General features: G+C 44.8%; 1 protein-coding gene across 2 annotated transcripts in view; it reads left to right on the top strand.

Moving 5' to 3' along the window:
* PEAK1 (pseudopodium enriched atypical kinase 1) overlaps positions 1-19,228 on the top strand; it is a 1,072,364-nt gene that overhangs the window by 965,082 nt on the left and 88,054 nt on the right. For both annotated transcript variants that reach the window (XM_044077216.1, XM_044077215.1), the window contains exon 4: positions 314-1,065. In XM_044077216.1, the coding sequence (XP_043933151.1) occupies positions 314-1,065 (752 nt within the window). The remainder of the gene's footprint in view (positions 1-313; positions 1,066-19,228) is intronic.

Genomic DNA, 19,228 nt, shown 5'->3' with positions numbered 1-19,228 from the left:
ATTAACTTTTTCTTACCTTGCGTCTGTAAGTAGCCACACACAATGTAAAAGTGCAGGATGGTAAATATGAAATTCTAAATGTTTTCAAAAAAGCAAGTAATGTGTTTTGCTGAAGTTTAGGAATACTAAATAAAATAAATACTAATTAAAAAACACGCACACACACACACACACACACACACACACACACACACACACACACACACACACACACACACACACCATCTGTGTGTCTGTCTGTCATATACTATTATAAAATGCATTGTAACAGTACATGTGCAGTAAGTACTTTTTCTGTTTTTTTTTTTTTTAGGGCAGTCCCGAGCAAATATGATCCCTCCAAAACAGCCACGACAGGTCAGAGGAGCCTCAGAAGACGCCATTGCATTTGGTGGTATAGCAGAACATGAGGCAGAACAGGACCTCCAGCCAACCCCTCCTCCACTTCCAAAAAAGACAGTTATCCGGGCTAATACAGAGCCATGTCAGAAAGAATTTTCCCAAAAGCAGAGTGATGTGAAAGCAAAGAATAATCTGACCGTTGGTAATCCTCTGTATGATGTAGATGTCAACTGGGATGCGGCCAGTGCTTGCTCTTCTGCCAGTTCAGATGCCAAGATTTTCGACAATGAATCTGGAGACTCATTGGACAGGTGCATTGGAAGCAGAAGGATAAACCATTCAGTAGCAAATAGTTTTTCCAGTTTGACCACTGTCAGTGTTAAAGAGAAGTCTTCTAAAAGCATGGAATCATTGTCTGGCAAACTGATTCACCATAGCAGACAAGGCATCCAAAAACCTCAGCGACATGCATTTTATAAGGATATTGAAAATCGTGAAGAAGTAATGGGAAAAATCCAAAATCTCCATTCAGACTCTTTAAAAAAACTAGCCAGTAAATGCGAGGACTATTTTATGGCTGGACAGAAAGACCAGCTGCGCCTTGGAGTGGATAGCTGGTCAGATTTTAGGCTGACTAGTGATAAACCTTGTTGTGAAGCTGGTGATGCCGTTTACTATACTGCGTCCTATGCAAAGGATCCACTTAACAACTATGCAGTCAAGGTGAGGAAGAGGTTTTATTACTGGTCAGATTTCCTGTCTGTTTTTTCTGTGCCAGGTTGGTCAATATTAGTTTTGGTATTATTCCCTCTATATTATTGAGAATGTGAAAAGTGAAACCAGAGCTGCTGCAGTATATACAACATTAAATCTAAGGAATAAAAAGAACACCTCACTTATGTATGTATTGTCTTGAATGCAAAATATTTTTAATACTAGTAAAAGTTTAGAAGTTAAGGACATTATTTATTTACACTTTCTTAATCATGTTGGTTAGCTGATCTGTCGGCACTTTCAATTATGACCCAGGTGCAAAAGTGTAAGCATCACTATAATATATACATTAAACCTTAAACCTGTACTACAGCAAAGAAAATGAATTTAAGTCCTAGTATAGCAAGTGACATTTCTGGGGCGGCCACGGTGGTGCAGTGGTTAGCATTGTCACCTCACACCGGTTCGATCCTCGGCTGGGGTGCCTTCTGTGCGGAGTCTGCATGTCCTTCCTGTGGTTGCGTAGGTTTCCTCTGGGTGCTCCGGTTTCCTCCCACATCCCAAAGACATGCTGCAGGTGGATTGGATACTCTAAATTGGCCCTAGGTGTGAGTGCATGTGTGTGCCTTCTGTGGAAGGTTGGGCGCCGGGCTAGCAACTCGACACTGTAAAACTCCACTGCCAATCATGAGTGGACAGGTGATCCGCTGTGGTGACCCCTAACCGGGAAAAAGCCGAAAGAAGATAGCAAGTGACATTTCTGATTACAAAATTCATATGGTGCGTCTTACAAAAGGACAGTGTTACAAGCACTTGTGGCTTTGAATATGGGGCTTGTCAGACATATGGGTCTATAACTGCATAGATGTGTGAAATTCAGGGGAATGACTGTAGCTCTTCTCTATTTGCTTGGTATAAAAGCTGAGTTTGAACCTGCTGTTTCATGTGCATCCAGGGATATTGTCAAGATCCATAGATGCAGTATTTTTAATTTTTGATAGTGATTTTAGAAATTGCTAATCTGCGATAGCTGGAGGCTTGTGGATTTCAGGTATATCTTGTGGGACAGACACTGGGGAGAGCGGTAAAGTTTAAGCTGAATATATTGGCCAGTAGGTTCTCTGTATCTTCACCCTCCATGTAGCTAACATCATTTGCAATCAGATCAGCAAATTGTTGCAATGTGCTTTTGAGATTACGAACATAACTAAAAGGCAGTTAAATAAAAACAAAAGTGTCAACTGACACACAAATTAAAATAAAATGAAAAATATTCCAGCCACAGGAACCTGTGGCAGGAATAGTTATTTTCATTTTATATAACTAAAAAGGCCTTGCAATTGTCTTCGGCTTGGCTTTTTTAGCCTCAAATTTGACTTTGGTGGATTTTATTATGCTGGGGTTATTTATTTCACTGACAAGGGTTGTATCATTCTGGGAATTACTGTTCTTACATTTGGTAAAAATTATTTTCCTTTTATTATAAAGCTTGTTGATATTATGGTTCTACTATGAGGGTTTGTTTCTGCAGTTTGCCCCAAGCTTATTTGTACAAGGTACTGCTGCATCTGTTTACATACTCATGTAGTATGTTGCTATGTTTCCGCATCTTAGGTTCATAGGTAGGTACTAGCCCTATCGGCCCAAGGGCCTACGTAAGCCTAGCCAACAAGGTTCCCTGGCTTACGCAACCCAAGAAAGTTATTTTCCTGTGCCACTGTCGAGCAGAGACACAGAAGTGATCCCCGTGGTGTATTTCCTATTTCCCATCCACTCATCCAATATTTTTCTTGAAGAGTGCTAATGAAGAACTTTGCTTGACATAGATGGGTAGCCTGTTCCAGAGTATGGGAAGTCTCTGGGATAGGAATCTATCCCACCAGCATGTCCTGTTTATTGTGGTGACAAGGTTTAGGTCCCTAGATCGTGTAGCTCAGAGGGATTGGGATTTCTTTAGGTGTAGCATGTCCAACAGCTCTGGGTTTGACACAGCTTTATATGTTAGGCAGCGATCACCTTGGCATAGGCGATATGCTACAGAGTAAAGCTGGAGTTTTTTTGAGGCGGTCAACGGGCATTTGTTTGAGTCCAGTAATCCTCTTTGTGAGGTACTTCTGTGGCCTTTCCAGCTGCTGCAGATGTCTTGTGAGGTACATTCCAAAAGGGGCATTGTACTCTATAATGGGTCTAATGAGTGTCGAGTAGAGGGGAACGATGACCTCTTTTTTCCTGGATGAGAACCCTTTTATGATGAGGTGTGCCACGTAGAAGGACTTCCTGACTACTGTGGCGATGTGACTATCAAAGGAGAGACTACTGTCCACCTGGGTCCCAAGGTCTCTTATCACGCATTCGGTGTTAAGTAGATTGCTACCTATGTGGTAGTTCATGGGTTAAGAGTTTTTACCAAAGGGGATGACACTGTACTTTTTGGCATTGAGCTTGAGGCCATGGCTCTGACACCAGGCATCTGTCTCAGAGAGGCCCTTCTGTAGGATGTTCACATCATTTGGGGACTTGACTATGGCTCCTAGTTTGCAGTCATCTGCAAACTTCATTAGCCAGAGGCCTTCTGTGTTAGCCTGTACTTCAGAGAAGTAGATACCAAACAGGAGCGGTCCCAGGACGGAACCCTGTGGTACTCCACTTGTCACTGGTTTGAGGTCAGATTTGGAGTCTGCAACTTTTACAGTGTGGGTTCTGTCAGTGAGCCAGTTGGCAACCCATCTTGTGACATAGGGATTTATGCCTAGTTTATTGAGTTTAGCTATAATTCCAGAATGGGGGATGGTGTTGAAAGCCTTGGCGAAGTCAAGATAGGCTGTGTGAACCACCTTACCCTCATCTACGACTTTGGTGACTGCCTCAAAGAAGTCGATCAGGTTCAGGAGGCATGATCTGCCTTTCACAAACCCGAACTGGGTGGGATCCAGAGTTTGGAGGTTACCAATGTCTTTGTTTGAGTTCCATGATGATACGTTCCATGCCCTTGCAGACTAGGCTTGTCAGGCTAATAGGTCTATAATTCCCGGGATCAGTGGTGGCTCCCCCTTTGTGGAGTGGGATAACTATTGCTGTATGCCATTCAGTGGACACAAAGCCTGATGCGAGGCTATTATTGAACATGGTGCTTAAGTGGGGAGCCAGTTCATTCTGAAGTTCGTGTAAAACGCAGCCTGGGATGTTGTCCGGTTCCATGGATGCTGTGTTGTTGGCTTTAGAGAGTGCAGCTTTCACCTGCGTACTTGTGATTACAGGGACTCTGCATTCTTCCTAAATAGATATGGGTCCTTTAGGGGGTGAAGGGGGGTAAAGTTAGCACTGAACCTATCTGCCAGGATGTTGGCAATATCAGTTGGTTCTGTAATTTTTGTGCCTCTGAGCTGTAACTCAGAGCAGATCTGGGTGTTGTCATTGAGATTCTTGACATTGCTATAGAATGCTTTGTAGTTGTCCTTGGAATTACTGGCAATTTTATTTTCGTAGCTAGCTTTGAAGGATCTTATAAGGGATCTCAGCTTCTTACTGAGGCTGACCAGGGAGCTCCTCCACTCATGGGATTTTACTCTCTTTTACAACAGTTTCTTCCTTCTGTTGTACAGTTTGTTTATGGCAGGGGACCACCAGATTGGCTTCCTTTTTTTGGAGGATAGCGTCTTGATTCTGTTTGGGATAGCACAATCCATGCACTCATGTAAGTGCTTATAGAGTGCATTTGTGTAGGATTCAGCAGTTGTAACTGTATTGTCCATCTGCGTGGGTGTCATGAAGTTCACTACGTCTGTCTTAAGAAGCATGAAGTTGGCTTTGGAGAATTTTTTTACTGTGGTTTCCTTAATGGGGGGTGGGGGTGGGATATGGATATCAAGGGTGATTAGCCTATGGTCGGATCAGACCAACGAGGAGTTGACTTCAGGTGTGGAACACCGGTCGCTCATGTTGGTAATGACTAGATCTAGGATATTGTTGCCCCTGGTGGGGGTGTGGATAAGTTGATCTAGGGCATTGGAGTTTATGAATGCCAGAAAGCGTTGTGCTAAGGGGTTGGTACATGAGTAGTTTTCCCAGTTAATGGTGGGGTAGTTGAAGTCTCCCATTATTAGAGTGTTTGGTTGAACCCTAATATTTTCCAGTACATCAAGAAAAGAGGAGTGGGAATCCTGGGGCATGGTGGGGGATCTGTAGCAAGCTACAATTTGGATTGCAGTTTTGCCAAAAGTTAGTTGCACTTGGATAACCTCGGATGCATTATGCTGAGCAACTAGCCTGAAGGTGTGGATATCCTTAATGAATATGGACACACCCCCACCTTTGGTGTTTCGGTCCAGGTTACATGGCCGAAAAGTGTGGTATGAGTTATAGCCTGGTAGTGCAGGGGTGCTCTCTGGAGCCTTGAACCAGGTCTCAGATATCGATGTTCTCCATTTTTAAGGAGTTCCTCGAGTGAGTGCATTTTGAAATTTAGACTTCTAGCATTGAGTAGCATTACCCTCAGTTTTTGCTTGCTTGTTCCTGTTATGGTGGTGAATTTGTTACTTGAACCCTGCCTAAAAAGGGCACTATAGGGGCAGCGAGAGCCTTAGCCAGTATCCGGAATCCCAGGGGCGACAGGTGCAGGCCATCTGTGGCAAAGCATCGTGGTCTGTTGACCATGTTATCCCAAGCAGACAGATACTGGATCCCCTTAGAATGACACCAGAAGCTTAGCCAATTGTTGAAGTTAATCATTTTGTCCTTGTACTGCGGTATCATTCTGGGCGATGGCAGAATGCTACTCAGGGCTAGGGTCATACCTGCCTGGGCTACAAGATTGGAGAGCTCTTCCATGTCTCTTTTCATGTAGTCCAGGGAGGTACCTCTCAGGTCATTCACACCAACATGGACAATGACAGAGTCATATTTGTACTTGTTGTGGAGTGACCTGAGTGCGTGGGTTATGTGGCAGATCCTGGCACCCGACAGGCAGCTGACAGTAACCTTCTCCTTGTTTAGCCTGGTGAGTGGGACATCAGTGTGCCTAACTATAGAGTCACCTATGACTAGTGTGTTAGGTATGTTGTTTTGCCTTATTGGCTGTGTTTGAGTGGCACACTGAGTCTGTGGGCTGTGTGTCATTTGGGTTGTGTTGGGGGATGGAGGTTACTTGTGTTTCTGCCTTGGAGGTCTCTGTTGCTTAGGCAGATTATTATTGAGAGCCTCCGCGAATGTTTTTGAGTTTCTATGTGTGGATTTTGGTGGTGTAGACATAGTGAGACTATGTGATGAGTGTGGTATGGTGCAAATGTTTACCTTCTCCTCATGACTGTCAGGTTCAGTCTTGGTTGGAGAGAGCTTTACCTCCAGTTTGGCTAGATAAGTGCATCTCTCACAGGTTGTAGTGTTGGATGGTAGGAGGACAGGGTTGTCTGTGTACATGAGGCAATTTCTACATTGCCTCAAGATGCCCAGATTCATCAGATAGACAGGGGAGAACACTGGGAGCTGACCCTTGGACATGCCTGAATAAAAAACTATTTTCCTCTAGATAAGTGAGGAAAGTGAGTACAACGGCTGTTTTTCTCAACGCCAGTGAGAAAAGTAAGTCCAAAAACTGTTTTCCTCTAGGTAATGAGGAAGACTGAGTGCGATAGTAATTAGTAGCTTATTTAGTGCTTACAAGTTCTGAACAAGTGCTGAGCATGAATAAGCAAATTTAAGTGCTAAAACTAAGAATCTGTGTCTGCACTAGACGAGTTATAGGACAGAAACAAGTGCAAATGCAGGCTTTCAAATCAGAAAGTTGAGAGAGATGGAAGATTACCCAAACGGCCAATAACTACAAATTCTGGGCCAGAACCAGTCCTTATGTGGTAGACAGGTTACCTAATGCTTACCACTCCCACTGATAAGCTAGAAAGCTTCCCTCAAACACAGAGAAAGGCTTGGGGGGCTCAGAAGCTTACAAAACAGTCCTGGATACAGCAAATCTGTATCTGGAACACTAGTTACAGGAAAGGTAGGAAACAGGCTTACAGGGTTTTTTTTTGTTTTTTTTACAGAAAAGTAGCAAAATTAGTAGTAAAAACAATTCACATGCATGCAGTGCAAGCTAGCATGCTTGCGTAAGTAGCAATATTAGACCACACACAGTTTGAAAAATGCAATTAAATTAAAAAGGACTAAAAGCAGGTGCAGAAAGGGTTTATTAGGTAGAATGCGGAAGAGAGATGGGACTGGGGGAGTGTCCTAGATCTAATCTACAGTGGGGCGGACACTGCAAAAGCCTCCAAATTTAAACTACAAACCAAAAACAGGGAGGGGGGGTGGGAAAGACAGTTTCAGCAGAGATCTGAGCAACCACTAATATAGTACAAACTATAAAGCCAAAAAAATATACACAGCTCTGTTTATTTGCAGATCAGTCTCTCAGAACAGTGAGACAACAGATATCTAAGCAACAATTAAACTCTATAATAAAGAAAAATATACTCAGCTTTGTATATTTGCAGATAGTCTTGTAAGGCTGTCTCTCAGAACACCTTGTAAGGCTGTCTCTCAGAGTTAACTTGGTTTGGTGGGGATCTGGATTCTGAAGCTTGAATGGTGTATCACAATTACAATGCAACACTAGTGTTTAAGTTTTTGCCCCTGGTCATTTTTTAATTTTATGTTTATTATATTTATTTTCTGCAAAAAATAGAAATTCTGTCTCTTTTTTTTTTTTTAGATTTACTTTACCTATCCCATCCCCTTCAAGGGTGTGTTTGTTTGTTTTTCTAGTAATACCTTTTGGTATTTTATTTTAATTTAATTCTTTTGACTCAATTGTGTGTGGTGTGTGTGTTTTTGCTAAAAACCTTTTAATTCAGTGTGTTTAAGTTAATTACAGAAGATGTCTCTGACAGTGGGGTCACACCTCTGCCTGTATATGTAAACTTTATCTACCTGCAGGACCCTGTTACTTCTTGTCTGCTCTTTCAGCCAGAGAGTCCTGCAGAAAGACTTAGGCAAGCTGATACTTAGGGTCTTCTTGATGGGAGGGCTCTCCCGCAAGGTCGGCTCTCTCCAAATTACCAAATCTTCCAAGGCCCAGGCTTCTGTGTCTAAGCCCGCGGCGGTCACCCTTCTGCTCTGACCGTTCTGGGGCCCGCTTCCGCAGCGCCTGCGCTTGCGATCCTGGCTTCCCTTCCAGCCAGAGCACCGACCGCATCGACCACTTCGCAATGGGCTCCAATCGGTTGCCGCCCATGGGCTCTTAGCCACCATGGCTGTCGGCTCCTCGGCTCTCATCGGGCTCCATTTTTGTATTTGCTCGCCTGCCGGCTCCCACGCATCGAGGCTCTGTCGGCTCCGATAGCTCCTCGGGTTCTTAGCTACTCCGACTTCGGTTCTATCTGGCTCATTCCAGGAAGAGGCAGAGGGTCTCTATCTTGGAGCCTTTCACTTCGGCTCCCAGAGGTCCTCGGCTTCACCCTTGGAGCCGTGACGCTCCGGACACCGTCATCTCTCTCATCTGGGACCAAGACATAGGGAGAGTGGTCAGCAGTCAGATTAAGCCACAGGTACTGGCCCTGCCCAATGTTAGTCTTAAGTCACAGACAGACGTTGGTCCACACCCCGCTACACCCCGTCTCAGCAACTCTACCCCAGAGCTTGGAGTTGGCAGTTTCGTCTTCGGTTACTGCCACGGGTTGGAGGAGCTTGGATGGGATACCCCCTTCAGCCTCTACTCCTCTACTTATCTCGAGACCTTCCCCCCTTAGTTCGGTTCGCTTCCATGGTCTCCTCCGGGTGGGGTGAGTGGCATTGGGGTCGAACTTTAACCTCAGCTTTTCTCCCTCCGCCTTCGCCTTGGTCGGTTCGCCTCGCAGACCCGCTCCTTTCCCTTGATCTCTCCCTCCCCTTCCTCGGGGTGGGTTCTCTCGACTTGCCTGGTTCCCTTCGGGTTCGAGGTGAGTTGGAGTGGAGCTGCTGAGGGGTATCAGCCAGCAGTCTGTTGTATCAGCTCCTCCCTCAGTAGTGCCTGCTCTGTTCTCATCCCTGTCTCTTCTCTTGCCACTTGCTACATCCTCCTCAGCCTCAGGATTCCATTGAGAATTCCCTCTCCCTCAGGATTCTCCTGATGTTCCCCCGATTCTTCCTATTGAGAGGACTTTGTAGAGGAGACATGTAGACCCCGAGAGTCTGTGTAGATATAGGACTTTGATGAGTCAGAGGGATCCCCCCCCCCCCTCTGAGGATGTCCTCCTCTCTCGACATAGTCCCTCCCTAACAGAGGGGAAACGAACCTAACAACAATCCCACTTGCTAGGAAACCAGCCCATATCTAGACCCTTGATGGATCTGAGGAACCTCCTGGCGCCTTCACCCCCCCGCTGCTCGGCCCGCTTATTCTATGGGCAGCTCCATTGCCTGTAGAGCCAGGACTATTTAGAGGCCTCAGCAAAATCACTCCTCCAAATTTAGTCCTCATTCCTCCTCAAAAAATTCCTCCCGCTGATGCCATGGTGGCAGTGGCTGCGCATGTGGTGAGGACCCTGCCCCTTCTCCGCAACAGCCCATCCTCCTAAGGACTCTAGGACCATCTGGACTGGCGGATGCTTTGGGACCATGACCTTTGTGCGGCCAGCGCTATGTTATTTATGTCACTCAGTCAGTCTATGACTCCAGAGGTGAATCCTTATTCAGAAGTAGCACAGGACAGAGGTGGTGCAGGAGCTCAAGAGAGATTGCTTTGCTGCAGCTAAGAAAGCTGCAGCCAAGGCCACTTAATTCCATGCCAAGATCTTTCCAATGCTGATGGATGCTAGAGTCAGGACTTAGGTCAGCAGCGCTGCAGGTGTGCCCTGTAGGCAAGTGTGATTTGGCACTATGTGATTTGCGAGATCCACTGCTTTCTGATTGATGCCTCCCTCCTTTTTGCCCCTCAGGTGAAGCGCTCTTTTGAGAGTTTGGGTCTCAGACGGCAACACTCTGGCCAGGTGCGAACAGCGGTGGCAAGACTCTTTTTCCTCCCCCTCCGTTTTCCACCCCAAAGGGACAGAAAATCCCAAATGGTGTTCCAGATTCCCGGGTCAGTTTACCAATCGATCTGTTTACCCCTAGGCAGACCCAGAGTAACACCTAGGAGGCAGAGAGGGGGTCCAAAAGGGAGGGAACTAGAGAAACAGAGACCCAAGCCCAGCCCACGGGCCCTCCTTCCTTGTCTGTCCCCTGTTGTCCCTGAGCCAGTCGGAAGATTGGATCTGTATCACCAAGCCTGAACGTCCCCATCTCAAGACTCATGGGAGACAGATCATCATAGTTGGTTACTGAATAGGGTCTTTCGAGTCCTTTCCTTTCTCAAATTCTTCTCCAGATGTACCACATTCCATTCAAATTGCCCCACAGGTCTAGAATTAGGTCCACTACTGCTAAAGCAAAATTCAGCCTCAACCCCAGAGCCATTCAGCCATATCACAAGTTCTTTTTGGTCCAAAAATCTTGGAGACAGACCACCAATGTTGGATTGCAGCAGACTCAACAAGTTCAGGAAGGACAAGATTCAATGGTCACTCTTCAGTTTCACCCTGCCTTCTTCACAGAATTTGTCTGTTCTGCTCAATAGATCTTCAGGATGCGCACTATCACACTGTAATTCACAGATCTCCAGGACTCCTCTAGATTTCCAGGCTCTGGTCCGCTTCCAGTCATTTCAGAGTCCTGCCAGTGGTTCCACTATGCCCCCAGGAGTGCTACCCTTGGCATCCCAACAGTCACGGCTCTGCATAGCACGCCTCACCAGTGAGGTGGCACTCAGAGACTTCAAGGATTCTGGCTCCTCCTCCTCCCCACCTCAGCCCATCCCATATACAACAAGCTTATACACACAAATCTTTTCTACATCTTAGCATCTTCATCTTGTTTCAAAAGTCATCTCAACCAGAGAAAGTGCCAGTCTACCGCCCTAGGCTTAAACTTACTAACTGTTCTCTGTCAGGATGTCTTACAGTCAGACATCAACATATCAAAAGAGTTTCAGACATTCATCAACATCATTCTTCTGAACAACAAGCCAACAAGAAAGTACAGGCCAGAATGGTTCTAAGGCCTTAGGCTGCATGGCATTTCTCTTCCCATGGCTCGATTCTCTTGACTTCTTCAGTGGATGCTCACTACACAATGGTCATACCAACAATCTTCCAAAGGCCACTAGGTTCTTCTGGACACAGAGACTTGCAAAGAGCATCTTGCTTGGTGGATCTGCATCCTCAGCGCCACTCAAGTGGTACTTTTGTACCCCATATTTAAATGCATCGGCTATTAGCCAGTGTCTCAAAAGCAGATGCACTTAAGATTCATTTTGCAAATGCTTTCTAAGATTTTGTTTAAATGCTGTTATTGTTTCAAGGTTTATATCCATAGGTAGTTGATTCCATGTGGTTGGTCCCATTCTTGAAAGGGTTTTTCTCCAGTTTCTAATTAAAATCTAGATCTCAGCGTAGTGAGAGCAGAGGTGTTTGTGTCCATTGTTTGTGCATGTTGCCATTATATGGTCATTCATGCAGGACTGCTGTGTGCTGCACACAGTCTCTTCAGAACTAGTAGTTTATTTAGCTTAGTTTAGGATTATTAAACTTAAAATGCCAAGGAGAGCATGGTGACGTGGTGGTTAGCATGGCTGCCTCATTTTAATGAATCATGTACTACTGTATTGATTGCATGAGTTTTTGTTTGGGTCTTTGGTTTCGTGTTGCATCCCATAGGCATGCAGCAGATGCATTGCTGAAGCATTGTCCCTAGGTGTGTGTGTGTGTTTTTGTCCTTTGATAGACTGGTGTCCTGTACTGAACTGGCTTCTTATCCCATTGTTTGCTAGGATAGGCTATGCCACTCATAATCCATGAACTTCATAAGTAGGTAATGAAACTAATTGATGAATCAGTGAACGAAATTAGGATTGCTTTTTTCATGGTATCTGTTCTGTAAATAGAGCAGATGTTGAGTATTACAAAAGTACAGGTCCAGTTTTCAAAAGCAGTTTATTAATTTAAGTGTACTTGATGCAGTTCAGGCCAAGTGCAAATCAGCCAGTGTGCTTCAGCACAAACCTTGACTTACCATAATTTTGCTTGTTGTTATTTTGGACATAGAAAACAAATGCCTTTTAAAATATCTTTAAAAATTATGCAGAGCTTGTTCAGTCCTGAAGAAGATGGTGAGCATGATAAGCATGCATACTGTTTAGCACATGAAATAATGCTTTTTTTTAGTTTCATGGTCTGCTAATTAAGAGGGAAATAAATGCTTGACCAGAAAGTAAGCATCATTTTATTTAAGTGCATAGGTGGTGTCAAATTCCATTCTTATGTCTCATTGAAGTTATCATTTCAAGCATTTCAGAAACTGAACTTTAAACATTACCTAGTGGGCTGTACATCATAGCTTGCCAATCCACAACTTGTTGCTTTTTGCCAAAGCTGAAAGGTAAAATGGGATCTTGTACTTTTTCAGACTAGATTTCTAGGCTGACTTGAGATTACCTAGTAAAGGGAAGATGTTCTTCATGTTTCACTGTTGCAGTCATCACATTTGGGTTATCTGCCTGCAGGTAGCCCTCAGCCGGCCTGAATACCAGAGTCTTTGGATTTCCGTGTCGGATGCTGTCACTTCTTCCATGACATTGGGTCGTCAGGGGTATAAAACATGTAGCCGACGCCATTACATCAGTCTTTCTTGCTGTGCGGTGCCCGAACCAGAAGCAGCTCGCAAGTGCCGGTCGGTAGTCTCCTGAAATTTTCTTTTTCGCGTTTCAGACCCGAGGTCTTCAAAAAAGATAAGTACCCCGTCAGAGATCCTTTTTCTTGCGGTAAAAGTTAACAATTGTCTTGCCTGTGGAAACAAGTACCTCATAGAGATTTTGATTCTTACTGCATCCCCTGTTTAGGCCCAGACCACTACGCCCCTTGCTGTCGGTTTTGCGCCTTATTTAAAACCCAAACTGTTTGTCGTCAGGCTATTTTTGCAGCCAGTTACTTTCGTACTTGATCTCCGTACTCCGAAATGGCTTTGTTAAGCCATCAGACTACCGATCTTCCGAAAAAAACGTAAGGATAAAGACGGAGACAGACCGCATAGGACCATAATTGCTGACGATGCTTCCGTTAAGCTAGTCGCCAGTCTGCCGCTACTCAGTGAGGCGCTTTCGCAACACCTCTGATACCGATTCAGATTCGTAGGCCTCTACTGAGACTCATTCAGAGTCTGGTATGCCGCGAGATGCTTCTTCGACTATGGAACCTGCAGATGTCTCTACCTTGTATGGGTCTGGAGCCGCTGTGTAGGCACCAGCTTCTGAGGGTGTATTCAGGCCTACAGACATTCATATTAAACCAACGCCATCGTTTCCATCCATAAGTTCTGAATTCCTCAGGCCAAAACCTCTCACTACGCCTAGAAAACAGACGACCAAATCGTAGGCTCAGGCCCATATGCCTCAAAAACAAATGCTTAGAATGGCTGAAGACCTTATTACCTTAATTAGGAGAAACCAGCCTTCCCCCTCTAAGAGACCTAGAACTGATTTTCTTTCTGATTCTTCTGATCAGGAATCTGACATTTCTGCTCCTTCTGATTACCAGGATTTGCCGTTATCTACTTATGAGGATTCTGATGGAGAGGATTCCATTCCCTCTGCTTCCCCTCCAGAATATTTTTCTTTCGGTGAAACCTTGCATACTCTTAGGGAGCATTTCCGCTGGGAAAGCCAGGATTATGAGTCCAAAAAGAGAATTGGGGAATTCTTACTCTTGCCTCAACACAGGCCTTTAGCTGTCCCTCCTGTTCTGGACATTGTAGATGATACTTTCTTGGAATCTAGCCTTACCCCAGACATTTTACCTCCAGCTCCCAGAAAAACTGACGGGTACTATAGAGTACCTGACTCTCACAAGTTCCTCTTCAAGAATCCTTCTGCGGATCCAGAGACCATTTCCCAAGGTCCAAAAGGCATTAAGGCTACTGCTGCCAAAAACCCTACTCCTTCTGATAAAGATTCTAGAGCCTTAGACAGATGGGGTAAGAAGGTATACACTTCTGCTACTCTGGCCATTAGGGCTTTAAATTGCTGGTTTCATATGTTAAAGTATCAGCAGCATATTGTGGGACTACTTAAACAGAAAATTATGTTGATTCCTGACTGTGCTGAACACAAACAATTGCAAGATTTAATGCATTCTGCAGAACAAGTTGTAAACATACTTTGCAGTGTGGTTCTGATGCTATAAAAGCATCTTGCAGGGCTGCTGTCACTGGGTCTGTACTTAGAAGGCATGCTTGGCTTAAGGAACAAAACTTGCCAGATCATGTTAAAGCTAAATTACTGGATGCTCCCTTAAACCAAGACCGCCTTTTTGGCAACAAAGCAGAAGTCCTCAAAAGGATGGAGGAAAAAGCTAAATCTATGCAAACTGTTAAAAATTTCCTACAAGTACAGCCTCCCAGATTCAGTAGGCATTGGCCTTCAAAGAACTGGTCCTTTCCAGGCCTTCCCAGTCCAAACCCAGGAATAGCAGACCACCTAGGCTACAGTCTCAGGCTACGCACAGATCTAAGCGGTGGGGGGCTCCCACTTCCAAAGCAGGGAGTAGTAAGCCACCCCCCTATGGAAAAATGGCACAATGACTTCACCTTAACCCTTCCAAGCCCTGCTCAACTATCTGCTCCCTTAGGAGGAAAGCTCGCCTTGCATGCAAAAAAACTGGGAACTCATTACCCAGGACAAATGGGTTTTAAGTGTAGTTTCCCAAGGATACAAATTCCACTTCCACACACTACCAACCCCAAATGGTTCGCCAGACCTACCCCCAAATCAATGGGTGGAGGCCCAACAGCAGGTTCTCTCTCTCTTCTCAGTATCAGGGCTATTCAACCTGTCCCAACAGAACAACGGGGACAAGGTTTTTATTCAGTAATTTTTCTGGTACCCAGAAAAGACAACTCCTGTCGTCCTATCCTGGACCTCTCTATTCTCAACACCTTTCTTGTGGTTCCAAAATTCAAAATGCTAACTCTTCAACAGCTTCTTCCTATGCTAGCCAAGGATGCCTGGCTGGCATCCCTAGACGTAAAGGAAGCTTACCTGCACATCCCAGTAAGAGGATCCTGCAGATAATACCTACGTTTCAGGGCAGGCTCCATGCACTTTCAGTTCTCTGCACTTCCCTTTGGCTTATCTACTGCGCTCAGGGTGTTCACAAAGTGTCTAGCTCCAGCCATTGCATTTTGCAGGCAGAGAAATATTCACATTTACCCATACTTGGACGATTGTCTGATTCAGGCAGAAAGCCAGGACTTGCTATTACAACACCTGGCATTCGTAAAGAAACTTCTAACCTCACTGGGGTACACCATCAACAAAAATAAATCTCGCCTAGTACCCTGTCAACAGATTGCATTCCTGGGAGCAAGCTTGAGCACAACTTCCCAGATGGCATTCTTCACTCCGGAGAAACAAGTTTATTTGACAACCTACTTCAAACTGTTAGCCACAAAACCCCAGCTGTCTGCAAGGAAAATACTGCAAGTTCTGGGGTTCATGGCCTCTTGCATTCTACTAATTCCATATGCAAGACTGCATATGAGGAAACTCCAATGGTATCTAAAAAGCCTATGGTGTCAACATTCTCAGGACCTGGAAACAATGATTTCTATCATTCCTTGTATGAAGACAGAGTTCCTTTGGTGGGCAGAGGTCTGCTACCACAACAAGGGACTCCCTTTCACTCTACCCCCTGCCGCCCAAACCCTAACAGACACGTCAGACTATGCATGGGGGGGGGCTCACATGAGTGCATTCAGGGCAAATGGAACCCGAAACAGATGCACCTGCATATCAATCAAAAAGAAATTTTAGCTGTACAGAATGCTCTGACAGCCTTCAAAGACCGTATTCTTTCAGGACAACTATTGGTAAAGACAGACACCACCACAGTTATGTGGTATATAAACAAGCAGGGGGAGGGGCACTTGTACCCTCTCTGCAGACTAGCCATGGCTCTGTGGAGCACAGCCTTGAGCTACAAGTACACCTACAAGCACAATTCCTGCCAGGCAAACTAAATTCACTGGCAGACGACTTAAGCAGAAATTTCATGGACCCACATGAATGGAAACTAGAACCCAAAATATTCAGCCTCTTGAACAAATGGGGGACTCCAGAGGTAGACCTGTTTGCCTCCCCTCAGAACTACCAATTGAACAAATTCTGCACAAGAACTCGTCACAGTCGAGCTTGGAAAGTGGATGCCCTGTCCTTTACCTGGGAAAGCCCTCGGTTTATGCCTTTCCCCCTCTGCCTCTCCTCTCGAAGGTTCTACTAAAGATCAAACAGGACAAGCCAAGGAGAATACTGATTGCACCAGACTGGCCACACCAGGACTGGTACCCCATCTTGCGTAGTATGACACTGATACAACCATGGCACCTGTCTCAAACCCCTTCCATGCTGTCCCAGCAGGCGGCCAGATTCTGCACCCTCGGCTTCAAACCCTGAACCTTGCAGCCTGGCTAATTACTTGAGCTCTCCTCTAGCATTCCTCAGTAAGTAGGTGTTGGATGCCATTCTGGAGGCTAGGAGGCCTAGTACTATGCTGAAAAGTGGAAAAGATACTGCTCCTGGAGCCAGGCTCAGGGGATGGGCACAGCGGTGCCCACCTTACCTCATATTCTAGAGTACTTAACAGAAATGCTCCACAAGGGCCTATCCTTCTCGTCAATTAAAATTCATGCCTCTGCCATTTCAGCACATTATAATACTGAGCCACACCTCTTCTCTCACCCCTTGCTAAAGCAATTCCTTAGAGGGGCCAAAAATTTCAGACCCCCCCCCCCCCCCCAGGAGAGCTCCCACTCCAGCCTGGGACCTTAACTTTTTATTGGAAAAGCTCACTCTTCCCCCCTTTGAGCCAGCTCCAACAGCAGAGTTGAAATTCCTTTCTTGTAAAACAGCCTTCCTTCTAGCCATCACTTCAGCAAGAAGAGTGTTGGAATTACACGCCCTCATGACAGTGAAACCCTTCATCATCTTCCATGTGGACAGGGTTTCCCTCAGGACTAATCCTTTCTTTATGCCCAAGGTGGTGTCTAGTGTGGCCCTAAATCAGTCCATTCATTTGCCTACCTTTTTCCCTAATCTACATAACAAAGGGGAACGAATTCTGCACTCTCTGAACGTGCACAGACAACTTAGATTCTGTTTGGACAAGACTAAGCCTCTCAGAGAATCTGAACAGCTGCTAGTTGGCTTTGCTTCAGGGAAAGAGGGGAAGGCCATTTCAAAGCAAACCATTTCCAACTGTATAGCCCATTTCATTCATTTTTGCTACAAGCACCGTGGAAAACATCCCCCACAGGGGATAAGATCACATTCCACCAGGGCTGCATCTACCTCTACGGCATTTCTCAGAGGAGTCCCTACCAGGAACATCCTAGAAGCTGCTACCTGGAGCTTTGTACATACCTTCACCAGGCATTACCACCACATGCCTATCTTTTCTAAATCCAGTGCTGGATTTGCCAATGCAGTCTTGCAGGGATTAATAGCTGGCCCTAATGCTCTTTAACTTCCTCCTCCCTTCCTTAGCTTTGGGAATCTACCCAAATGTGATGACTGCAACAGTGAAACACGAAGAACATAGTACAGTTGTGTACACTTACCATAAATGTATATGTTCGAGTGTATTCACTGTTGCAGTCCTGGTTACCCTCCCTCCAGCCCCCTGACTTCTCTTGGCTCTACCTTTCCTTCTTGTTGGTATATTTATTTATTTATTTATTTATTCTTGTGTATTTGCTTTTTGATGGGAGTGGTACCATACTATATAATTGCTTCCTATTGTGAGGGCACCTGTCATCTGAGGCAAGAAAAACTGATGTAATGGCGTCAGCTGCATGTTTTATACCCCTGACGACCTGACGTTATGGAAGAAGCGACAGCATCCAACGCAGAAATCCGAAGACTCTGGTATTCAGGCTGGCTGAGGGCTACCTGCAGGCAGATAACCCAAGTGTCATGACTGCAACAGTGAATACACTGGAACATCTACATTTATGGTAAGTGTACACAACTGTACTTTCCATATTTGCATACTGTTATTTACTAGGTACTTTTTGGGACCTTGAATGCCGGTTAACTTATCTGTTAATATTTGCAGTTTAAAAAGCTGAAACAAAGTCATCTAGGAAGCCTTGAAAATTATTGCATTAATTTTTTTAGGAATACCTCCTGATAGAAGATTTTTATTTATTTGTTTATAGGGAAGTGCTTGTATTTTAATTGTCATTTGTACAATAGTACATTTTCGTGTATAAGATGTGAGCTGCATCAGAAACATGCTAGAAAATATGTTTGGCTGTCATTGTGAAAGAGACACATAATATAGACTTTTATTTTGTGTTGTATTTATGTTGACGAGATTGTAGTTAGTGTTTGCTGTTTAATTTTCTCTTTTTGTTAAGAAAAAAATGTAACAGTGTGCATGTTTGCTGACAAATTTCAAATGGAGTTTTATTCTCCTGACAGTAATAAATTAAAAAACAAAAAACTTAAAATATTACTGACCATATTCCCACCAGAATGAATAAATTTCAAAGTTTTCTGGGGGTTTTTTTTGTAATATGCTTAAATGGGGAGGGTTGCATTAGGAAGGGCATCCGGCATAAACTTTTGCCAAATCATATATGCAGACAAAAGTACATATATACATACTGGATCAGTTGAGGCCCGGTTTAACAATGACCGCCACCAGTACTTTTGGCCAACAGGGTGCTGGCGGGAATTGGGCTAGCTGTTGGCCGAAGGAGGAGAAGAGGCAGAAGGCATGGCCGAAGGCAGGTAAAGGCTAGGACTGTGATAGTGAGGGTCAGAACTTTGAATGTTGGCAATATGGCTGGTATAGGGAGAGAGCTAGCTGATATAATGGACCGAAGGAAGGTTGGTATATTGTGTGTGCAAGAGACCAGATGGAAGGGGAGCAAGGCTAGGTGCATCGGAGACTGGTTCAAATTTTTTATCATGGTGTGGATGGGAGGAGAAATGGCGTAGGCATTATCCTGAAGGAACAGTATACTAAGAGTGTTTTGGAGGTGAAAAGAGTGTCGGATAGAGTGATGTTTATGAAGCTGGAAATTGATGGTGTAATGATGAATGGTGTTG

This window comes from Protopterus annectens, chromosome 7.part0, assembly GCF_019279795.1.
Source record: "Protopterus annectens isolate FY-2018-M chromosome 7.part0, PAN1.0, whole genome shotgun sequence".
Taxonomy (NCBI): Eukaryota; Metazoa; Chordata; order Ceratodontiformes; family Protopteridae; genus Protopterus; species Protopterus annectens.
This window is presented reverse-complemented; position numbering and strand designations above follow the sequence as displayed.